A 25,252-nucleotide genomic window follows, 5' to 3' on the forward strand; every position below is an offset into this window, starting at 1 on the left:
TATATAACAACCTTAGTTATCTTTACCCTCTATAAAAATAAAAGAATAAAAACCTTAATTATCTTTTTCCCTCGTGTTCAATGGTAGTTTGTTAGTCTTATTCTTTTCTTTGTACAACTTGTTAGTCTTATTCTATTGTAGTAAACGGCAATGAATTTTCTAAATAAAATATTCTATATCTTATGGTTTTCACGTTTAAAACTCCTTTTTTTTTCCTTTCTTTTTGAACTTATTTCTCTTTTGAATCATATATACAAGGGCAAGTGTTCTACCTTATGAGCTAGTCTTCTATGATCACAAGATCAAACGTATATCTTAGAGACAATTGCAACATTGTGTGTATCTAAACACTATACATTTGTCACAGTAAGCTTAGCTCAGTTGGTGTGGACAAAGCATAATTTATGCAAGATCCGATGTTAAAATCCGGCCACCACAACAAAAAAAAACACTATGCATTTGGTCTTCTGACTAAGTAATTATTTCTCCTGACTTCTAACGCACATCGCTTATTCTTTTTTGATGGTGTTCGGGGTTCGAACCTCAAACCTTGCATATATTATGCATTCTCTCTACCAACAGAGATAAGCTCACGAGGACACCCCATCACTTATTCACGTTAAAAAGCTAAATTTCAATAAACTACTCAACCCAAATAAAGTAAACGTTTTTTTTATCTTTTTATTTCACTTCCGATGAATGGTGGAGATTTCAATACATATTTACGTCACATGAGAGAATTCATTTCCGTAACAAACGGTGGTGTCTTACGGTGTGAAGTGTGTAGTAGCGGTTGGTACACGTATTCTCTCTCACCTTAAATTCTTCTCTAACAAAAACCTTTGCAATTTGCAACTTTCGCTTTCTCTCTCTCTCACTCTTTCTTTGTTATTTTCTTCGTATTCAATTTTCATGGCAATTATTATTTCCTTCCAATTTTATCTATTTCCTCAAAGTCACTTTCTTTCCTCTTACACTTGGATGGATTAAGTTTTAAGCTATACCTCGTTTGGATTATGAGAAAACAAAAATTCTGCAATAATCACTTTTTTTTCTTCATTTTCTTTTAATTTCTTGTGTAAAGTTTCAATTTTGACTTTAATTCATTCAACCCAGATGCAAAAATTCAATCTTTTTTCTCTTAGCTGATAGTGGATGATGATATTGAATTGAATAGAGAGATATAGAGCTAGAGAGAGAGAGAGAGAGAGTTAGAGAGAGAAAAAATGGCTTATGCAAATGGGTTTACTTCAACATTGAAATTGGGTTTTGTGTTTTCATCTCAAATTTCACCAAAACATAGATACCCTTTGGTTTATCCTTCATCAAAGTGTGGATTTTTACTCAAATTCAATGATGGGTCATTCAAATATCAAAACCCTTTATTTGTAGCAAAACCAATTTCAATGAAGAGGAAAAATTCAGTGGAACTTGACCAATTCGTGACGAGCGACGACGAAGAGGAGGAAGAAGAAATGGGAGATGGATTCTTAGAAGCAATTGAAGAGCTTGAGAGGATGACAAGAGAACCATCTGATGTTCTCGAGGAGATGAATGACCGTCTTTCGGCTAAAGAACTTCAGCTTGTGTTGGTTTATTTCTCTCAAGATGGAAGAGATTCATGGTGTGCTTTGGAGGTTTTTGATTGGTTAAGGAAAGAGAATAGGGTTGATAAGGAAACTATGGAGTTAATGGTTGCTATTATGTGTGGTTGGGTGAAGAAGTTGATTATGGAAAAACATGGTGTTGGTGATGTTGTTGATCTTCTTGTTGATATGGATTGTGTTGGTTTGAGACCTGGTTTTAGTATGATTGAGAAAGTTATTTCTTTGTATTGGGATATGGGGGAGAAAGATGGTGCTTGTTTGTTTGTGCAAGAGGTTTTGAGGCGTGGGATTGCTTGTAGTGAGGATGATCCTGAAGGGCATAAGGGTGGACCAACGGGGTATCTTGCTTGGAAGATGATGGTAAGACTTTCATAATTGATACTTAGGTTTTTTGTTATTTGGTTGGAGAATTAGTTCTTGTTTGAAAATTTGAATGATTGTGTCCTATGTTGTAGAACATTTTGATTGTGTTGATTGTTGATCATTTGATTCCCTTGACTTTGCATGTGTTTGGCTGTGGTGACAACTGACAAAGTTGATTATAATATAATTGGTTTTGATTAAAAGTTAGTTTAACATAACGTCATTTATGTATGGATAATTTATGAGAAAACTGTTCTTTATCAATTCATTGCAGCCGTGGAACCAAACACGGGCATACATGTTTTGTTAATTGTAGTCGTGGTTTTTTGGAATTGCTTGTTTTGCATTGTTATTGCCTTTGTTTTTCCTGCTTGCACCCATCCAAACATAGAATATTAGCTTTTTGATCATTGTCATAAGTGGTGGAATAGCTTGATTGTACATTTCCAGTTAGTGTGTGGTTAGCCTTTGACAAACTTGTTTTTGAATAAACTTGATTTTATAAAATTGAATTTGGTTATGTTTGGCTGTATTTACTTTAAAAGCAAGTTTGATGTAAAACTTAGCTCATTTTTTTCTACCTAAAGCAAAAGCTACTTTTCTTTACTTATACTCAACTCAAGTCAAGGTTTGAAGGTAGAACCAATTTTCATTTACAAACTACAACGTAACCAAATATCTATATATTTTTACTAAAATCACAACAGTAGTTAAAACAATTAATGCAAAGAAACCAGTAAATTGTCCTACTTTGATTTTAAATTATGTTTCGATACTAGCTGCAAGTGCTTCTCTATAAAAATAATGCCTTTTTGAGTTTAGAAATGGTGTTTGGATTATTTAATTGTATTTAGTTCTAGAATAGCTCCAAGAAGAGCTTATGACTTATTGGCAACTATCATCGAAACACAGAATTAGCCGACCTAGATGCAACTTTTCAAACTAGAGCTTCTATGAATTGGTCTTCTCCTATATGCTCGCCTAGATAAGCTTATGATATTTGTGGTTAGAGCACTTTGCGACTCATATAGTTAGCTTTGCTGTTGGCCTCTTTGGCCTATGATGTCCCATATGCAGTTTATGCCATTTTGTTTTAATGGGGCAGATAAGAATAGGGATTTTTTTTTTATCAGTTCTATTTAACCAAGTTTTGGAATAAGGATATGTTTGGATAAATTATTAAATTAAACGCTTATAGCATAAGCGCTTGTCATATAACTGGTTATGTATAAACTATTTTTATGACAAGATAAAATAAACTCAATGTTTTCATGCAAGTTATAAGTTATTTTCATACGCTATCCTGGTCTCAGAAGTGCTTGTTAGTAGATAAGCTGAAATAAGTCAATTAAAATAGATCCTAAATTAATATGACTAGATTTATATCGCAGTTTTCCTGATCATCAGTTATTTGTTAGAAGGATGACTCAGATGATTTGTTTTCCAGGCTGAGGGAGACTACCGAGGTGCTGTTAGATTGGTAATTCGGTTTAGAGAAGCTGGCTTGAAACCCGAGATTTACAGTTACCTTGTTGCAATGACTGCTGTGGTTAAGGAGCTCAATGAGTTTGCCAAAGCTCTACGAAAAATGAAAAGTTTTGTGAGGGCAGGGTTGATAACTGAATTCGACCTAGAAGACGTTGAGCTGACAGAAAAGTACCAATCAGATCTTCTAGCTGACGGAGCGCGATTATCCAAATGGGTGATTCAAGACGGCAGCCCTTCATCACTTCACGGAGTCATTCACGAGAGACTCCTCGCTATGTACATTTGCGCCGGCCGGGGAATCGAGGCTGAGAAGCAATTATGGGAAATGAAGCTTGTTGGTAAAGAGGCTGATGGAGGTCTCTATGACATTGTTCTAGCCATTTGTGCTTCGCAAAAAGAGGATGCCTCAACAGCGAGGCTAATGACGCGGTTGGAAGTTGCGAGCTCGCCGCAGAAGAAGAAAAGTTTGTCATGGTTGTTAAGAGGTTATATTAAAGGTGGTCATTTTAGTGAAGCAGCAGAGACTGTGATGAAAATGCTTGAATTGGGATTCCATCCTGAGTATTTGGATAGAGTTGCTGTTATGCAAGGTTTAAGGAAAAGGATACAGCAATATGGAAATTTAGATCTTTATATCAAGCTTTGCAAGTCATTGTCTGAAGCAAATCTTATAGGACCTTGTCTTGTGTATTTGTATGTTAGAAAATATAAGCTTTGGGTTGTGAAAATGATCTAAGAAAAGTACTTGAAAACAACCTGCCAATTTTTCAAACCTTTGGTTTTAGAGGCATAGTTGTGTATTGTAACTAGAGCACTGATTTTGTTGGTGCTTGTTTACTTTGTATAAATTTGTATAGTTTAATGTCAAAAGGACCAATTCTAGTGGTTGTTATAATGAGTATGTGCATAATAATATATAATTCGGATTATTTCCCCACGACATTCTCATGTAATATTATATTACAAGTTAGATAGATGATGTAATCATATTATAAATAATCTTTGCTTCAACTTATGCTATAATTTGTCAGGAAAAAAAAAAAAGACTTCATGCCATAAAATAAATAATTGCTTTAACTTGATGTTAGAGCTTTGAGATTTGCTTTTTCGACATCCATTGTTTCCTTCTTTTTTTTTTAGAGAACATCCATTGTTTCCTATAAACACATGGAAATGACCGAAAATTCAGCGGTAGTTAATTACTGCCGATTTTCTAGTTATAAGTCAGTGGTAGTTAACTACTGTTGGGGTGTTTTTGGTCATTTCCAATATGTTGCTAGAAAACAATGGATGTCAAAAAAACAATTCTCGCTTTATTTTTGTCCTACTGGGCTTTGTGTGATGTTGTCTCCCATCACTGACTTAAGGGTAAATGCTCACGGACCCCTTGAATTGCTTAAAATTTCACATGGGGTGAGAAAAGAGATTTGCTCTCCACCCAGCAACTTTTACTCGCACCCTGCAGCCATGCCGAAAATGCCCATGCGCTAGTTAACCTGCGCAAGTGTAAGTTACTGCGCAAGTTAACTTACGTGGCGCAAGTTAAGTGGCGCAACGATACTTTTTCAAATTATTTTTATTAACTTATTCAAAATTATTTTGTTTATATTAACTTCATTCAAATTATGTTTTTTCTTAACTTTATTCAAAATTATTTTATTAACTTTATTTTGAAATTATTTTGTTTACATTAATCTAAATTATTTTCTTAATTTTATTCTAAATTATTAATTCGATATTATTCTTTAAATTAATACAAATATAAATAAAGGTAAATACAATACAAATATAAATAAAGTTAAATACAACAAATATAAAACAAAGGAACAAAATTGAGGCATAAATAATCTCTCATTTTATTAATAATTCATAAATTACATTACAATAATTCATATGATAAAAAGTAATCTACTTATTCACTAAATCTACTCATTTTCTCCTTGGGGTAAAAAGTAATCAATCTTCGTGGGGTAAAATAGTGAGCAGCCTTCTTAGGGAAAATACATCATCAACCCTTGGGCTAAATTTAAAACTGTTTTTTTTTACCACACGAAGTTCTTTTTACCCACGGTAAAAAGTTTATGCGGTTAAAAAAACAGGTTTAAAATTATCCCAAGGGTCGATCATTTCCCCAAGTCGGCTACTCACTACTTTACCCCGACGAAAATTGATCACCTTTTACCCCAAAGAGAATATTGAAAAGAAAAAAAAGAAAGAAGAGAAATAGAGGGAGAGAGTGATGAGGGGGAGAAAGTAGTATGGTGTGAGGAATTAGGGAAGTATGGAGGGGTATTTATAGGTGGGAATGGTAGTATAGGTGGTAAATATCATTAATGTGGTCAAAAAACGTGTAAAATTTGGTAGAAAACGTGTGGATTGAATGTTGAAACATTGACCACAAACCAAAAAAACGTTTGTTCTTCAGTTCTGACCACCGGCCAACGTGCGTGAGTTAACTCGCGCATAGGCCAGTGGTGCGTGACTTAAGTCACGCATTGCTTACAACTTGCGTGACTTAAGTCGCGCATGGCTTACAACGTGCGTTAGTTAAGTCACGCTGCGTGACTTAACTAACGCAAGGGTATATTTGGAAGCAGTGCAGGGTGCGAGTAAAAGTTGCTGGGTGGAGAGCAAAATTCGTGAGAAAAACAAGCATTGAATCCTAGAATCTGGTCCACCTTTTAAGAAAAAATGTTTATCGGAAGTTAAGATCTGATAGGCTGAGCAATGGAAAGGGGTGTGCCGAGCAATCTTAGAAGAGCATAATTTTTTGTTGTTAGCTGCTAAATTGTGGGTCCAAGTATGCCATGTAGGATTTAACAACCATTGAATTTTTTTCTCCAATGCTAGAACTAAACACACTTCCTATTTTACTTTATGTAGCCCCTCATATTTCTTATCTCATTTTCCAATATACCTCTTCTCTCTTTCCTTTTATTACTTTTTCTGATGCAGTCAGTGCTAGAACATGTTCTAGTGGGAGAACTGTTCTCCACGGTGTCATCCAGCTCGTTGTTCTCCATTACATAGAACATAAAAATATGTTCTTTTTGCTAAGAACTCTAGGAAAGAACAGGCGTTGGAGATGCTCTTATGACTTAACATGTTTTTTAAGACCCTAGATGTAGTTCCCTCGTGTGATGTACCCAAGGGACTAATGTAGTAAGTCATCTAAATCCTACTTTTAACCTTAAATAGGTTACTGTGTACAAGGTTCTACTATTATTCTTTTAAAAAAAGGGTTCTACTATTATTATTTTATTATTGTTGTTATAAAATTATAAGAAACATGATAACAAAACCTGTCGTAAGGGTGTTTGTAGCTTTGGGCTTTGCCCGATTTGAGTAGTTACATAAAGGGTCATCTACATAACCTAACGTAAAATTATCTATTCATGCTATCTAAACATAAACAAATGAATACGTAAAGAAATACATGGATTAGGATCATCCTTTGTAGATTCCTCGCTGTTGGGATGTCTTCAATCATTGGTAGCCTTCCTAAATTACAATTTTGCTCGTTTCTCCTCGTCATATCCTATTTTACAAGTGAGGTAATGCCTCTCTAATTATAGGCAAGCAATTTTCAATATTTCCATAATAGTCATTGTGTGGTGCGCACAACCTTGTATACATCACGCATAATGCAGTGATTCACCTTCAACTGTTTTCAAATTTTACGCAAGCAAATTCCAATATTTCTAGAATAGTCATTGTGCGGTTCGCACAACCTTTTACACATCATGCATGATGCAGTGATTGAACACATTCAACCGTTTTCCATGTTGTGTGATACACAACTCATTGCACACATCGCATATTGTCAATTAATTGTACACTTTATCTTTCTTTATGGTTGCGCGATGCACGACTCCTAGCACCCATTGGACATAAGGCAGTAGCTCGTCTTTTCTCAATTCTTCATCTCTTGTTTTATTTCTCATCAACAAAACGTATGTGCTGACTATACCTCAAGAAATCACTTGATTGATCTTATAAAAAGTGTAGCAGGACCACATAGTTGTTTGTTTTAGGTGATTTCTTGTGGTTCAAGGCCTTGTGCTTTAAATTACTATCACAAGTCCAACCATTGGATTATTTACATATATTTGACTAAAATGAATTCTAACTTGCTAGAAACAATCTAAAATGTCTCCTAAATTATGCTAAAAAATACTATATGATTGATTATCATCACGACCCCATGCGTTGTCTTCATATGTTGTCATCATTTTGGATTATTTCTTCTTCACCATCAATTATCATTATGTAAGTACTTTCATCATCAACATTCACCATGTTGCACTTCTCATTCTTGGGATTATCAATGAAAGAATATAATTGCTTGCTTATTTCATTAACAGCATTGTGGTTATATACACCAATTACAATAGTTGACTTAGCCTATAATTATGGTGGTAACCGAAACTAATTAACTCAGTATCATTTTGTGAGATATGCTACTTATTGCTATTTACATATAATATATTTACATATACTCTAACACACCCCCGCAGTCGAAACGGGAGGTTGTCGTACGCTGAGACTGTTCCGAAAATCCTCAAACAGAACCAAAGGAAGGCCCTTTGTAAAAATATCTGCAATCTGGTAGCGTGAGGGGACGTGTAGGACTCGAACTTCCCCACGAGCAACTTTTTCGCGAACAAAATGAATATCCATCTCGATATGTTTAGTGCGCTGATGTTGAACTGGATTTCCAGAGAGATAAATCGCACTAACATTATCACAATACACCAAGGTAGCCTTTCGAATAGGACAATGAAGCTCAAGAAGAAGATTACGTAGCCAACATGACTCAGAAACCACATTGGCAACGCCTCGGTATTCCGCCTCCGCACTAGAACGTGACAATGTAGCTTGCCGTTTGGCAGACCAAGAAATTAAATTATCACCAAGAAACACACAATAACCAGATGTAGAGCGTCGAGTATCCGGACACCCACCCCAATCAGCATCTGTATAAGAAATGAGAGTGGATGTGGAGGATGGATAGAGATGCAAACCATGATCCAGAGTACCCTGAATGTAGCGCACAATGCGCTTGAGAGCATGCATGTGTTCTTCCCTTGGGTCATGCATGAATAAACACACTTGTTGCACAGCATAAGCAATATCAGGTCTCGTGAAAGTGAGGTATTGAAGAGCACCTGCAAGGCTTCGATAATGAGATGGATCTGCATATGGTGCGCTGGAATTAACACTAAGCTTCGGTTTAGTGTCAACCGGAGTAGAAGATGATTTACATGCTGCCATGCCGGCCCGTTCAATGATCTCAGCTGCATACTTTCGTTGAGATAAGAACAGTCCACCTGTATGATGAGTTACAGCGATACCCAAGAAGTAATGTAATGACCCCAAGTCCTTCATAGCAAATTCTATACTAAGGAGGGATATGATAGTCATGCGAAGGGCATCAGATGAGGCTGTCAGTATAATATCATCCACATATAAAAGAATGTAAGCCATATTTGTTCCTTTCCGATAAATAAAGAGAGAATGATCAGAAGTACTGTGAGAAAAACCAATAGTAGAAACATAATCAGCAAATCTCTTGTACCAAGCCCGAGGGGCCTGTTTGAGCCCATATAGAGATTTCTTTAACAAGCATACATGATTAGGAAGATTTGGATCCCTAAATCCCATGGGTTGATGCATGTACACAGTCTCTTTGAGTTCTCCATGCAAGAAAGCGTTCTTCACGTCAAGTTGGTGAATTAACCATGTTTTAGAGAGAGCTAAACTCAAAACAGTGCGGATAGTGGCTGGTTTGACTACTGGACTAAAAGTTTCACCACAGTCCACGCCAACCTGTTGTGTTTTGCCATCACCTACAAGACGGGCCTTATGCCTCTCAAAAACACCATCAGATTTTTCTTTATGAGTGAAAATCCACATAGACCGAATCACATTGACATCAGGTGGACGGGGAACTAACTCCCACGTCTTATTTTTAATAAGAGCATTAAATTCATCATCCATAGCCATTTTCCAATTCGGGTCACGAAGGGCAGACATGGGATTACGTGGTAAGGGGGATTTAGGGACACTAGTATTAAGATTTAATTGTCGCTTAGGTTTGAAAATTCCATGCTGACTACGTGTCACGGGTTTGGGAGCTGAAATAGGAGTTGGCTGAGATGGAGGTGAAGGTGTAGATGTTGTGTTACGTGAGGGATTTGGTGATGACGATGGTGGACTATGGGCATATTGTTTTTCTGGTGTTGTAGGTTGAGTAGTAGGTTGTGGGTTTGGAAGGTCATGTTGGGCTGGTTGACTTAGGCTAGGTTGTGAGGTTAAATGATGGATCACGTAAGGAGAGGGTCCATCATCCATAAAACCATATGTGTAAGGTTGTGGACTGTGCAACTTAGCAAAGGGGAATTGGGTTTCATCAAAAATGACATGACGACTTATTATGACTTTACGAGAGGACAAATCATAACATTTGTAACCACGATGATTAGATGGGTATCCCAAAAAAACACACGGGGTAGAACGGGCTTGAAGTTTGTTTATGGTAGTAGAGGGAAATAAAGGATAACATAAACACCCAAACACCCGAAGATGAGAATAAGAAGGTTCCTTTTGGTAAAGAATTTTGAGAGGTGATTGATATGCTAATTGTTTGTTTGGAAGAATGTTTAGAAGATAGGTTGCCATTTGTAAAGCATGATGCCAAAATGAAGGTGGTAAAGATGCATGGACAAGGAGTGTACGAATAATATTGTTGATGGTACGGATTTTTCTCTCGGCTTTCCCATTTTGAGATGATGTATGTGGACAAGAGAGACGAAAAGCTACCCCATTTTCTTTACAAAATTCCCAAAAATGTCTATTATCAAATTCTTTACCATTATCACATTGAATATTTTTTACTTCCCGTTCAAATTGGGTGCGGATAAATGTTCGAAAAGATAAAAAAATGGAAAAAACTTGAGATTTTTTAGACAATGGAAATGTCCACAAAAAATTAGAGTAGTCATCCACAAACAAAACATAATATCTATGGCCCGAAGAACTCAAAACAGGAGATGTCCAAATATCACTATGGATAATGTCAAATGGCATAACAGTGCAAGAATTAGAAGAAACAAATGGCAACTTAATATGTTTTCCAAGAGAACAAGAGTGACAAATATGAGAACCACTAGCCTTATTACATTCAATAAATTTATTTTTTCGAAGGGAATCAACAATAGGTGCCCCCGGATGACCTAAACGGGCATGCCACAAAGATGGTGCTAAAGCTGCAAAAGTAGATGGTGAAATGGCTTGGCTGGTGGTGATGGGATAAAGGTCTCCCCGACTCTCACATCTCATTAGACGCATTCCCGTCTGGAAATCCTTCACAGAAAAACCAAAAGGGTCAAATTCAACAGAAACCGAATTATCAGTTGTAAATGTAACGCCCTAAACCCCGAAAGCAATAATCATGCGATTTTAAATAATAAATATCCAAAAGGTTTAGACGTCACGTCGTCATTTGTTTCAAGACATACAAATATTCAGTTTCAAAAAAAACTACGCAGCGGAAAATTTCAACAATCAACATAAAAATCTCAGAGACATACAGTCATCCTCAGGTACATCTAGTAACCATCTCAAAGGCCATAACAAGGCTCAACACATAAGAAATATCTCAACAGTCATATAAAAATTTCAACATAAACCAACGATAAAAGTAAGACTCGATATCCTAATCAGAGCCCGACACTACTAAACTCCAAAGCAGATAAAGGAGGAAGCTTCCGCTATCCTCAAGCAACTCACCAAGCCAGCTAAGCAACTAATCCTGCACACGGTCTACCCATTCATAAGAATAAGGCAGGCGGTCAACCAAACGACCACTGGGGGTTAGACATCATTCAAATCAAATTAAGCACAATTAAATGAAAATAAACAACATAACTAATTTCAGATGATCAATGAAATCTAATCATATTATTCACAAGGATTCATCGTCATTTATTCAACATTAATCATACAAATGTGCTATATCATAACAAGTGTACTTTCACACCTTCATATATCACCAAATTTCACTAAGTATGCAATCACCAAAATTTCATCAATGTACATATTTCACCAAGGTTCACCAACCACATATCAAACATAGCACATTTAAACCTTAATGAATGTATGTAATGCGCCTAGACACGACTTTATATGCATGTGGTACCGAATCATCGTCAAGGTCGTCACCTCAAAACATCGCCTCTTGATACGAAATTGTATCATAAACATCGCCTCTAAACATCGCCTCTAAACACTTATGAATGCATGAATATATGACACCACAATGCATACGTTCATACAATAGTTCACCAACATGAACACCAACACCTTTCATACATGCAAACACCATCAATATCATCACCAAATTGCATGTATGAATTCACATTTTATTACAAATCACCAACACCAAAATCGTCATCAATAACATTCATCTCAAAGAAGCAACAAGGTTCCAAATTCACATTTCACATATAACAGACATCTAACAACATCATGATATACATCACATTAAACACCCAAACAACATTAATTCATCATCATAATCATCATGAACATAGTTAACTTAAAATCACTATGAAAATTATAATATACTCTTATAAGTTCAACAAGTCAAATATAAGAATATTATAATTCAAAGTAGGCATGGCGTATCTTTACTAAGGTTCGAATAAGGCCAGAAATAAAACAATTTTAGGCACTCTAGAAACTAAGCATTGTATGCATGCCCAATGGGTTCCTATATCATATAAACTCAAATTTATATATATGTACTTGTTAACTAGTGGAAAGAAGTTCTTACATAGCAGGGATCAATAATAATAGCTCATAACTACTATTAAGAAGGTATAAGATTCATATGCCCAAAATTTATGACTATGCACACAAATATAGCAAAAGAATTCAAAATATGAAATCAAGTACTCTATAAAAAAATTGCCTATAATAATTCCCTCAAAAAAATAGTGTTACGGTTCCAAAAATTTATGGGATATACATGATTTGAATTTAATTCAATTTCTCATTCTCAAAGGTCTCCTGTTAAGCAATGTGCATCGATTCACAAAATAAATACATCAAGGATTTATTGAAAATCTAGTAGAATATTAATCCTCATGAAGATGTCACAGATCCAATGCATAACAGAACAAAAACTGAAGACTAGAGATATCACATCTAATTTAACTTCTAATGGGACATCTAGCAATTATGAAAGCAACAAGCGCATGGGATAACTCACTATGATTATACAGGAATAAAGAAAAAGGACCAATACTAGGATAATTATTCACTATGATTGAAATTTATGAGAACCCAAAAACACTCACGTAAGAGGTATTCCAAAACCAAAAGACAACAACTTATGTATGAGGTAACCAATTGGGATCTAAAGCACCGGTGGTCTAAAGTTGTTGAGAACAAAACATTCATGTATCGAAACAAGATAACATTAAAAAAAAAAATCTGTGATCTACGGATTCTTCGAAGAAAACCTGAAGCTCTGTATTCAAATAAGGGTTCATCAAAATAAACTAGAAGGAACGTATGAATTTATAACCCATTAACATAGCAAGAACACAACTTATGAATTCATCATCATTCAACAACCACAATCATGATTTTTCATCACTTTAAGCAAAACTCCCAAAAACCACTTATTATGAATCAAAAGCATGAATATGAACATGTTAATTCACCAATTCAACAAAAATTAGTATACACATAAATACCCACTAATTAGGAGTACGAATTTCACAAAACAAAATCATCAATTCATCATTTCAACAATTAATCATAAGCTAAGAAAAGTGATTATGAGAATAAGCATCTAACCCCCTTACCTCAAAGCTTTACCAACACTAGCTATGGCTTCACTCTCCCCCTTAGCTCTTGAATTTCACCTCTCCTAAGCTCTTGGTCTTCTTTCCTCTAAGCTCTTCTCTTGCTCCCACTTTCTCTCTCTACCTCTCTCTATGTTTATGACAATTTGGGATAATGAGAAATGACCTAATTTTTCTCTTAAAAGATATCCTTATATACACCACATGTTGGGCTAAATTAGGTTAGAGCTTAATGGGCCTCTAAAACTCATGTCACTAAATTCTCAAAAAGTTACTACACTTACTTAAACCGTTAAAACACCGGATAATTAATATCTCTAAATTATTACAACTAGTTATTTCTATCTTAGTAAAAATAACTATTCTCACAAAAAAAAAATAACCTTCTTAAAAAAAAACTAATTTACCCTCGCTCACCAAATGACCAAAATACCCCTAAGTCTAAAATGACTAAAATACCCTTCTTAAGCCAAAATCCAATAATCCCGAATAAAATACACACAAATACAAGTAATCACACACAAACACACATAAAAATAAATAAAATAAATCTGACGAAAATCGGGCTGTTACAACTCTCCCCCTCTAAAAAGAATTTTCGCCCTCGAAAATTACCTGAAGGAAACAACTCCGGATACGAAATCTTCATCCTACTCTCTGATTCCTAGGTAGCACTCTCACCAGTTGGTCCAACCCAAATCACCTTCACCAAAATAATCTCTTTTCCTCTTAAGCGCTTCACTTCCCGATCTTCAATTCTAACTGGCCAAGTCTCAATAGTCAAATTCTCTTTTACTTCCAAATCATCCACTTGAATCACATGAGACGCATCATACACATACTTCCTCAACTGAGACACATGAAACACATCATGAAGATTCAACAACGACGGCGGTAACGCAATCCAATACGCTACAACTCCAATCTTCTCTATAATCTCAAACGGTCCAACAAAACGAGGTGTCAACTTCCGACACTTCAAAGCACGTCCAACACCGGTTACAGGATTCACTCTCAAAAACACATGATCGCCAACTTGAAACTCAATATCCTTTCTTCTCTTATCATGATAACTCTTCTGCCTACTCTGAGACGCTTTCATCTTCTCTTGGATCATTTTCACCTTCTCTGTAGTCTCTTGCACCACTTCCGGTCCTAACAAAACACTTTCTCCTGACTCATACCAACACAACGGCGTCCTACATCTCCGTCCATACAAAGCCTCAAAGGTGCCATCCCGATACTAGAGTGAAAACTGTTGTTGTAAGTAAACTCAATCAACGGTAAACATTCAACCCAACTGACACCTTTCTCTAAAACACAAGCTCTCAACAAATCCTCCAAACTCTGAATCGTCCTCTCCGTCTGCCCATCAGTCTGGGGATGATAAGCAGAACTCAACCTCAACTTGGTTCCCAAAGCTGCTTGCAAACTCTCCTAAAACTTAGAAGTAAACCTCGGATCTCTATTTGACACGATGCTAGAAGGAATACCATGCAATCTGACAATCTGCTCAATGTAGATCTCAACCAACTTCGCCACGGACATACCGGTCTTGATAGGAACGAAATGTGCCGACTTCGTCAAACGATCAACAATCACCCAAATCGAATCAAAACCCTTCACAGTCTTCGGCAATGCTCCGACAAAGTCCATAGAGATACTATCCCATTTCCATTATGGCACAAACAACGGTTGCATCAAACCCGACGGCTTCTGATGTTCAATCTTCGACTTCTGACAAATCAAACAAGCATAAACAAACTCTGCAATTTCCTTCTTCATTCCAGGCCACCAAAACAACTTCTTCAAATCATGATACATCTTCATCGCTCCTGGATGAATACTCAGACTACTCCTGTGACCTTCTTCCAAAATTCGTTTCTTAAGCTCAAGTATATCTGGCACACAAACTCGGTCACGAAACATCAAAACACCGTTCTCATTCAATCTGAAGTCCCCACCTTTACCTTGAGTAATCAACACCACTCGATCCACAAGTTCCAAATCTTCCTTCTGGCCATTCTTGATCTCTTCCAAAATATTACTCGTCAGCTTCAACATTCCCAATCTCACACCATCCAGCGTCAACTCACTAACCAAACTCAAATCTTGAAACTGTTCAATCAACTCCAACTCTTTAACCATCAAAGAAGACATATGTAAAGACTTTCTACTCAAGGCATCTGCCACAACATTCGCCTTCCCAGGATGATAACTCAACTGGAAATCGAAATCCTTAAGATATTCCAACCATCTTCTCTGCCTCATGTTCAACTCTTTCTGATCAAACAAGTACTTCAAACTCTTGTGGTCACTGAACACTTCAAACTTAGAACCATACAAATAGTGCCTCCAGATCTTCAACACAAACACAACTGCCGCCAATTCCAAATCATGAGTCGGATAATTCTTCTCATGCACTTTAAACTGCCTCGACGCATAAGCCACAACCTGACGATTCTGCATCAACACACCACCAAGACCCTTCTTAGAAGCATCACAATACACGACAAACGATTCCTTCGGATTCGGCAAAATCAACACTGGCGTTGAAGTCAACCTCTTCTTCAACTCTTGGAAACTCTTCTCACATTTAGCATCCCAAACATACACTTGTCCTTTCCGAGTCAACTGCGTCAATGGCAACGCCAACTTAGAGAATCCTTCAATAAACCTCCGATAGTAACCTGCCAATCCAAGAAAGCTTCTAATCTCAAAAACAGACTTCGGAGTCTCCCACTGCAACACGACATCAACCTTCGACGGATCCACCGCTATACCACCCTTCGAAATCACATGACCAAGAAAACTCACTTCCCGCAGCCAAAACTCACATTTCGATAACTTAGCAAACAACTTCTTCTCCTTCAAGACACTTAACACGATCCTTAGATGCTCAGCATGCTCCTCTTCCGACTTCGAATACACCAAAATATCGTCTATAAACACCACCACAAATTTGTCCAAATAAGGATGGAAGATCCTATTCATATATTCCATAAAGACAGCCGGCGCATTAGTCACACCAAATGGCATCACAGAATACTCATAGTGACCATATCTCGTTCGGAACGCAGTTTTAGATATATCTTCCGCCTTCACTCTTATCTGATGATATCCTGATCTCAAATCAATATTACTGAACACTTCCGCACCAACCAACTGGTCCATCAGATCATCGATCCTCGGGCGTGGATACCGATTCTTAATTGTCACCTTGTTCAACTGCCGATAATCCACACATAACCTCATACTGCCATCCTTCTTCTTAACTAACAACACTGGAGCACCCCACGGCGAAACACTCGGCCTAATAAACTGCTTATCGAGTAAATCTTCCAACTGCTTCTTCAACTCTCCCAACTCTGATGCAGACATCCGATACGGTGCAATCGAAATATGACTCGTTCCAGGTACCAAATCAATTGCAAACTCAACTTCCCTCTCCGGCGGTAACTCGGTAATGTCGTCCGGAAAAACTTCTGGAAACTCTTGCACTACCGGCAAATCACCAACTCCTTTCTCACTTCTTTCCTTCAAGGAAGCAAACATCATGAATACACTAGCTTCACCATCCAAGGACTTCTTCACTTGCTCCGCGGTCAAGAACCTTCTACCTTCCTCAACTACTGGCTTAGAAAACGTTACACTCTTGGTCAAACAATTAATGTTAACACCAAAAGTCAACATCCAATCCATACCGAAAATAACGTCCATATGCTTCAACGGAAGACACACAAGATCCAATTCAAAATCAACAGGAACCTTAACATAAACCACAACCAACTAAACCTCTGCAGCCAAGATACCTTCCCTTGCCAGACCCAATGAACCTGAAACAACCTGCTACTCCCCCACTACGCTCAAACCCACCTAAAAGAACGAAACAACACAACAAGTACCGACAGTACTTCCGTACATGTCGCGTACAAACAGGAAAATTCAACGGATTTTGGTCTGGACAAGACCGACCACGGCTCTGATACCAACTTGTAACGGCCTAAACCCCGAAAGCAATAATCATGCGATTTTAAATAATAAATATCCAAAAGGTTTAGACGTCACGTCGTCATTTGTTTCAAGACATACAAATATTCAGTTTCAAAAAAAACTACGCAGCGGAAAATTTCAACAATCAACATAAAAATCTCAGAGACATACAGTCATCCTCAGGTACATCTAGTAACCATCTCAAAGGCCATAACAAGGCTCAACACATAAGAAATATCTCAACAGTCATATAAAAATTTCAACATAAACCAACGATAAAAGTAAGACTCGATATCCTAATCAGAGCCCGACACTACTAAACTCCAAAGCAGATAAAGGAGGAAGCTTCCGCTATCCTCAAGCAACTCACCAAGCCAGCTAAGCAACTAATCCTGCACACGGTCTACCCATTCATAAGAATAAGGCAGGCGGTCAACCAAACGACCACTGGGGGTTAGACATCATTCAAATCAAATTAAGCACAATTAAATGAAAATAAACAACATAACTAATTTCAGATGATCAATGAAATCTAATCATATTATTCACAAGGATTCATCGTCATTTATTCAACATTAATCATACAAATGTGCTATATCATAACAAGTGTACTTTCACACCTTCATATATCACCAAATTTCACTAAGTATGCAATCACCAAAATTTCATCAATGTACATATTTCACCAAGGTTCACCAACCACATATCAAACATAGCACATTTAAACCTTAATGAATGTATGTAATGCGCCTAGACACGACTTTATATGCATGTGGTACCGAATCATCGTCAAGGTCGTCACCTCAAAACATCGCCTCTTGATACGAAATTGTATCATAAACATCGCCTCTAAACATCGCCTCTAAACACTTATGAATGCATGAATATATGACACCACAATGCATACGTTCATACAATAGTTCACCAACATGAACACCAACACCTTTCATACATGCAAACACCATCAATATCATCACCAAATTGCATGTATGAATTCACATTTTATTACAAATCACCAACACCAAAATCGTCATCAATAACATTCATCTCAAAGAAGCAACAAGGTTCCAAATTCACATTTCACATATAACAGACATCTAACAACATCATGATATACATCACATTAAACACCCAAACAACATTAATTCATCATCATAATCATCATGAACATAGTTAACTTAAAATCACTATGAAAATTATAATATACTCTTATAAGTTCAACAAGTCAAATATAAGAATATTATAATTCAAAGTAGGCATGGCGTATCTTTACTAAGGTTCGAATAAGGCCAGAAATAAAACAATTTTAGGCACTCTAGAAACTAAGCATTGTATGCATGCCCAATGGGTTCCTATATCATATAAACTCAAATTTATATATATGTACTTGTTAACTAGTGGAAAGAAGTTCTTACATAGCAGGGATCAATAATAATAGCTCATAACTACTATTAAGAAGGTATAAGATTCATATGCCCAAAATTTATGACTATGCACACAAATATAGCAAAAGAATTCAAAATATGAAATCAAGTACTCTATAAAAAAATTGCCTATAATAATTCCCTCAAAAAAATAGTGTTACGGTTCCAAAAATTTATGGGATATACATGATTTGAATTTAATTCAATTTCTCATTCTCAAAGGTCTCCTGTTAAGCAATGTGCATCGATTCACAAAATAAATACATCAAGGATTTATTGAAAATCTAGTAGAATATTAATCCTCATGAAGATGTCACAGATCCAATGCATAACAGAACAAAAACTGAAGACTAGAGATATCACATCTAATTTAACTTCTAATGGGACATCTAGCAATTATGAAAGCAACAAGCGCATGGGATAACTCACTATGATTATACAGGAATAAAGAAAAAGGACCAATACTAGGATAATTATTCACTATGATTGAAATTTATGAGAACCCAAAAACACTCACGTAAGAGGTATTCCAAAACCAAAAGACAACAACTTATGTATGAGGTAACCAATTGGGATCTAAAGCACCGGTGGTCTAAAGTTGTTGAGAACAAAACATTCATGTATCGAAACAAGATAACATTAAAAAAAAAAAAATCTGTGATCTACGGATTCTTCGAAGAAAACCTGAAGCTCTGTATTCAAATAAGGGTTCATCAAAATAAACTAGAAGGAACGTATGAATTTATAACCCATTAACATAGCAAGAACACAACTTATGAATTCATCATCATTCAACAACCACAATCATGATTTTTCATCACTTTAAGCAAAACTCCCAAAAACCACTTATTATGAATCAAAAGCATGAATATGAACATGTTAATTCACCAATTCAACAAAAATTAGTATACACATAAATACCCACTAATTAGGAGTACGAATTTCACAAAACAAAATCATCAATTCATCATTTCAACAATTAATCATAAGCTAAGAAAAGTGATTATGAGAATAAGCATCTAACCCCCTTACCTCAAAGCTTTACCAACACTAGCTATGGCTTCACTCTCCCCCTTAGCTCTTGAATTTCACCTCTCCTAAGCTCTTGGTCTTCTTTCCTCTAAGCTCTTCTCTTGCTCCCACTTTCTCTCTCTACCTCTCTCTATGTTTATGACAATTTGGGATAATGAGAAATGACCTAATTTTTCTCTTAAAAGATATCCTTATATACACCACATGTTGGGCTAAATTAGGTTAGAGCTTAATGGGCCTCTAAAACTCATGTCACTAAATTCTCAAAAAGTTACTACACTTACTTAAACCGTTAAAACACCGGATAATTAATATCTCTAAATTATTACAACTAGTTATTTCTATCTTAGTAAAAATAACTATTCTCACAAAAAAAAATAACCTTCTTAAAAAAAAACTAATTTACCCTCGCTCACCAAATGACCAAAATACCCCTAAGTCTAAAATGACTAAAATACCCTTCTTAAGCCAAAATCCAATAATCCCGAATAAAATACACACAAATACAAGTAATCACACACAAACACACATAAAAATAAATAAAATAAATCTGACGAAAATCGGGCTGTTACAGTAAACTTTCTAACTGACACTAAGTTTTTAATAAGTTGAGGAGAATGCAAGACATTTTTCAAGGTTAAAGGAGGATTTGGGTGAGACAAATTTGTGTGACCGTACCCCCGAATTGGAATTGAATGACCATTACCGACAATGATACCACGATTATTGCTCAAATTAAAATAAGACGAGAGATTACCTTGCTCAGAAGTCATGTGGGACGTGGCACCAGTGTCCATGTACCAATTTGGATCCGTAGGATTGAGCCCAAGAGTGTGCATCGCTTCCTCAATGTCAGTTGGTGTGGGCGGAGCTGCTGCCGTGTATGCTTGTGATGGTTTTGACCCAAGGATGCCTGGCTGGTGTTGTTGTGCGTGCTGCCCATGTTGGAAATTGGGTCTGGCCCATGCTGAGGAGGGGTATGGGCAAGGTGGCATACCCCACGGCATCCAAGGCCACTGCCACTGTCCGGCAGACCACTGTTGCTGCCCCGGTCGCTGTTGACCGTATTGCTGCTGCCCGCCACCGTTGCGGTTGCCACCACGACCACCACCGCGATTGTTCTTGCCACTTCCACGGCCACCATTGTTCTTGCCACTGTTGTGACGATTCTGACCATTTTTATTGCCATGGTTATTATGGTTTTGATGGTTATTTTTAGAGAGGGAGGAACTGTCACCAGTTTCGCGAGCCATCATGGCTGCACCCCCGCTGGTTGCAACCTTCTTCATGAGACCGGCTTCTTCTAGAGTAAGCATGGAGCGAGCTTGATAGAATTGTGGAAGAGGATCACTTTGGCGGATGAGTGTGGCTACTCCATTGTAAGCTTCAGAGAGGCCAGCTACAATTTGAAGGACAAGACGGTTGTTTGAGACCGGTGCACCGACATTTTTGAGTTGATCTGACAACTCCTTGAGTCGTTGACAGTAGGCAGAAACGTTTGGGAAATCCTCCATGTTGGTAGAGGAAAATTCCTGCTCAAGTGTTACAGCCCTAGAATTTTTGTTGTCTTCGAATATATCACGCAACCTATTCCATGCCTCCATCGCGGTGGCGTCTGGTTCAATGATAGTATGCAGCAGATCGTGCGAAATTGTTGAATAGATCCATTGGAGGACCGCAGCATCAAGGGTTGACCACAATTCCTTTTCATCATCGGTTTTAGGGTCCTTCGATTTGCCTGTCGTCGGCGGGATGATGTGGTGGAGGACCTTGTGAGATCGGGCATGAATCTTGAACAGTTCTGCCCATGTCGCATATTGGACTTTTTCGATCTCAAGAGTGATAGAGATATGGTTCTTGATATTAGAAACAGCAAGAGCCGGGTGGAATTTGGTAGATTCAGTCGTGGAGGTTGACATGACAGAAGTAGAGAAGGGAGGAGAAGAGAGATAGGGTGCGGCGGAAGCAATATGAATCGTACCCTAGACTTGTGATACCATGAAAGAATATAATTGCTTGCTTATTTCATTAACAGCATTGTGGTTATATACACCAATTACAATAGTTGACTTAGCCTATAATTATGGTGGTAACCGAAACTAATTAACTCAGTATCATTTTGTGAGATATGCTACTTATTGCTATTTACATATAATATATTTACATATACTCTAACAATCAAATCCACAAAACCTTCACGAGGAGTGGCCGGAATTTTGGTTGACAAATGGCCAATTTGTATCTCATTCTTGATACAAGCTTCTTTGTTCTTTTGAGCTGTTTCTTGGCGCACCTTCAGCTCCTTAAGATTGTTTTGTGTGGATTTCATGAACTTGCCCATGATCTCATCTAACTTAAAGGGTTTCCTTTGATGCTAGTTGGGTTGAGGTACTTGTGTTTGATTTAGAAAGTTGTTGCTCCACTTCATATTATGATGATTTTTTCTTGCATTAATGTAGGTGTTAGGAAATGGGTTGCTTCTCTTGTAATCACCACGTAGTTGGCTTCCTCAGTTGTATCTTCAACAATGCCTTCCTCGTTCTCTTTCCCATAATTACACTTCCATACTTCTGTTTGTTGTGACTTGGAGCAAGAAGCTGCTAACTTGGTGAGAGCCACGAATTGGGAGGCCATAGGGTTGTGGTTGACCATAAAAGCGCTATAGGCATCCAGCTCCAAAACTCCCTATGTTTTTGCACCCGTATCAATAACGGTATAAAACTTGTTTTGCACCTTATTTTCTTCTAAATCTTGGACCTCGGTATCCGACTATGTCATCATGGTGTTCCCAGCTGAAGCATCCAACAACATTCTTATTAGGGCTCTCGATCAACCTTTGAGTGGAGATTTTCATTTGGTTGAGCTCATCTATATCGTGGCCAAGACACCATTTTAGTAACAATAAAAACTCTCTCATGTGTCATGCAAAGACTCTGCATCAGCATGCTCAAAATGAGTGATTTTAGCACGATTTTCCATGAACTTGGTGACTGCAAAAAAATGCTCCAAGAATTTTTTTCCTCAAGCTCGTCTCATGTTTGAATAGTATTGCTAGGAAGAGCTAGTAATCAATTTTTTTTCTCTCTTCCTACTAAAGGAAGAAGAAACGGTCTTGGCCTCTTCTAATCATGAGTGATGCCATTGGGGCAGGAGTAATCGCAAGTCCCATTATGTGTTGGCACTGATAGTGTCGCGTGTAGTATTTGTCTATGGGTTGGTTGTCGTTGGGGTTCTGTTCATAGTCTTACTCCCTTTCGGATGGGGTTGGGTGATCCTGATAGGATGTTAGATGATTTTTTTAGTGTTGATTTTCTTTTCGCTCTTGTTTCTATTGGGGGTCCTTTTGTTTTGTTATCGATTAACTAGAGTTCTTCTTGTACTTATTATCCCTATATATATTTTTTTGTACTCTTTTAGGAGATTTTTTTCCAAATGTGTATGTGTGCGTGTGTCATAATAAAAATATATAATCATTATCGTCAATGGTTTGATTCTTGTTTGTAAGTAAAAACATGTACTGTATGCAACGGGAATGGGTCCTGTTTCTAACAAGAAACAAACCATAATTATAAACATGATTTGTGTAGAGATGGTAAACAAATTTAATGAGTTAAATTGTAATTAATTACCATGAGTTATGTTTATGTGTATATGACAGGTCTGGGACGAAAATTAAATGTAGTTTGGAAACGAACGGTAGTTAACTGTTGCTGAAGGCATTTTGGTCAACTTGAGGTGCCTAAAGAGAAATTTTCATGTTGGTTTGAGTCTAAGTGTATGGGCTTGCATAAATGAACTCTTATACCGATCATTTGGAGATCACCAAACAAAGTCTCTATTTATTCCATTGATTATCATCACTAGTTTAAAAGTAAACATAACTTAAAAAACAAAGTCTACATGTTTAAAACAAACATGCACAAAGACAAACTTTCAAACAAAAAGGAAAAGACAATAAAACCAAATGATAGTGGAGAAGAGACTCCATATCACACAACAAAAGAGTAAAAAAAAACCATTCATAACTAGTATTTTCCATCTCCTTAGTCCTATTCATAATCCCACCCCATTTCCAACCTCCTCTTGATCTTTGATTGTCATTTCTTTCATCTTCCGATCAACCTCCTTCAAATTCTCATCAATAAAAGATGAAAAATCATTAAGATCAGATTTGCTCATCGAATTTCCATTAAATTCTATGGTTTGAATATAATGATCAATGATAGTGGTCATTTCCATCTTTCTGGTTTCCTCCCTTTGCTTCTTCAACTGCTCGTAGACTTTCCCAATGCTTTTCCTCAAGAACACATCCTGATCCACCATCTTTTTACTTTGTTCATGTCCAGGCAAACTCCTAAACCTAGATATCACACTTCTGACCCCTGAATCTGATGGCCAAACCTCTACTCGAGGGTTGTTTTGCTCTGAAATTATTGCACATGCTTCGACTCCACATAGGGTGCTAATTTCATTAATCTTCTTCATAATTCCTATTAAAAAAAAATCTATATCCATAAACAATATATAATCGATGGTAAAATTTCAAATTTACTAAATGAAATCTAAATCACGAATTTTCAAAACTATAAATTATAATTTTAAAAAATATAAAAAAAATGTTAACATGTGATATTTCTAGGAAAAAAGGCTATGTGTATGATATGCAAAGATAATATATACATGCTTTGTTGAAATTATGGAGAGGTTAAATCTAACCATTTTTCCTCTTTCTGAATGTTATCCTCCTCTTCGAGTCACTTGTTATGTATGCTAGTTTCACCTTATTTCTAGTCATGGTAGCGAGGATCAGAAGACAAAAGGGAAGTTGTGAAAATGCTTTCTCTTATGTTTTTCTTATGACTCTAGTTGTCTGCTTAAATAGATAAATTTGAGATACATTATACTGTTTTAAAAGTATAATATTAAATACGCATTATACTCTTTAGATAAATTTTAATGAATTAAAATATTAAATTTATTTCACTATAAATTTTAATATTTTGACTAGACTTTGTAGATATATATTAATAAATGTTTATTCATGTACTATTGATTTATAAAATACATTAAAAATTATTAAAAGTGACATTTATTTATTTTTCAATAAAAAGTTTAATACAATTTAAAAAAATATTATTTAAATAATATTTTGTAATGTAGAGATACATTATACTGTTTTAAAAATATAATATTAAATACGCTTTATACTCTTTATATAAATTTTAATGAATTAAAATGTTAAATTTATTTCACTATAAATTTTAATATTTTGACTAGACTTTGTAGATATATATTAATAAATGTTTATTCATATACTATTGATTTATAAAATACATTAAAAATTATTAAAAGTGACATTTATTTATTTTTCAATAAAAAGTTTAACACAATTTTTAAAAATATTATTTAAATATTATTTTGTAATGTAAATATGTTAAAGTTAAAAATTTAGTTCTATATTTAATAGTTA

At 36.3% G+C, this 25,252-nt stretch overlaps 3 protein-coding genes and 2 long non-coding RNA genes across 5 annotated transcripts; 1 reads left to right on the top strand and 4 right to left on the bottom strand.

The window, feature by feature from the left end:
• Window positions 1-846: 846 nt before the first annotated feature.
• LOC146939118 (pentatricopeptide (PPR) repeat-containing protein) lies at window positions 847-4,353 on the top strand. The gene is made up of 2 exons (XM_085752905.1): window positions 847-1,967; window positions 3,418-4,353. Exons 1-2 carry the CDS (start codon window positions 1,227-1,229, stop codon window positions 4,192-4,194), a joined length of 1,518 nt encoding a protein of 505 aa, XP_085609031.1. The 5' UTR covers window positions 847-1,226; the 3' UTR covers window positions 4,195-4,353.
• A 6,348-nt stretch (window positions 4,354-10,701) lies between these two features.
• LOC146939119 (uncharacterized) lies at window positions 10,702-21,858 on the bottom strand. The gene is made up of 2 exons (XM_085757910.1): window positions 20,540-21,858; window positions 10,702-10,823 (listed from the first exon to the last, which is right to left on the bottom strand). The coding sequence occupies exons 1-2, from the start codon at window positions 21,699-21,701 to the stop codon at window positions 10,789-10,791; spliced, it is 1,197 nt and encodes a 398-aa protein (XP_085614036.1). The 5' UTR covers window positions 21,702-21,858; the 3' UTR covers window positions 10,702-10,788.
• On the bottom strand, window positions 11,006-13,501 carry LOC146939120 (uncharacterized). The gene is made up of 2 exons (XR_015033431.1): window positions 13,334-13,501; window positions 11,006-11,282 (listed from the first exon to the last, which is right to left on the bottom strand). It is a non-coding gene; the product is annotated as an uncharacterized LOC146939120 (long non-coding RNA).
• On the bottom strand, window positions 17,449-19,950 carry LOC146939121 (uncharacterized). The gene is made up of 2 exons (XR_015031552.1): window positions 19,783-19,950; window positions 17,449-17,729 (listed from the first exon to the last, which is right to left on the bottom strand). It is a non-coding gene; the product is annotated as an uncharacterized LOC146939121 (long non-coding RNA).
• A 1,756-nt stretch (window positions 21,859-23,614) lies between the features above and the next one.
• Window positions 23,615-24,634, bottom strand: LOC146939122 (agamous-like MADS-box protein AGL80). Its single transcript, XM_085757911.1, has 2 exons — window positions 24,499-24,634; window positions 23,615-24,272 (listed from the first exon to the last, which is right to left on the bottom strand). The coding sequence occupies exons 1-2, from the start codon at window positions 24,575-24,577 to the stop codon at window positions 23,836-23,838; spliced, it is 516 nt and encodes a 171-aa protein (XP_085614037.1). The 5' UTR covers window positions 24,578-24,634; the 3' UTR covers window positions 23,615-23,835.
• Between the last annotated feature and the right edge of the window lie 618 nt (window positions 24,635-25,252).

The sequence above is a fragment of the Medicago sativa genome, chromosome 3 (assembly GCF_051527215.1).
Source record: "Medicago sativa cultivar Bolivia chromosome 3, Bolivia_mono, whole genome shotgun sequence".
Classification (NCBI taxonomy): domain Eukaryota; kingdom Viridiplantae; phylum Streptophyta; class Magnoliopsida; order Fabales; family Fabaceae; genus Medicago; species Medicago sativa.

Coding starts and splice junctions, on each gene's coding strand:
- LOC146939118 (XM_085752905.1), top strand. CDS start 1,227: ATGGCTTATGCAAATGGGTTTACTTCAACATTGAAATTGGGTTTTGTG. Junction 1,968..3,417: donor ATCTTGCTTGGAAGATGATG/GTAAGACTTTCA, acceptor TTTGTTTTCCAG/GCTGAGGGAGACTACCGAGG.
- LOC146939119 (XM_085757910.1), bottom strand. CDS start 21,701: ATGTCAACCTCCACGACTGAATCTACCAAATTCCACCCGGCTCTTGCT. Junction 10,824..20,539: donor CCACATGACTTCTGAGCAAG/GTAATCTCTCGT, acceptor TTTTCTGTGAAG/GATTTCCAGACGGGAATGCG.
- LOC146939122 (XM_085757911.1), bottom strand. CDS start 24,577: ATGACTAGAAATAAGGTGAAACTAGCATACATAACAAGTGACTCGAAG. Junction 24,273..24,498: donor ATTCAGAAAGAGGAAAAATG/GTTAGATTTAAC, acceptor TTTTTTTAATAG/GAATTATGAAGAAGATTAAT.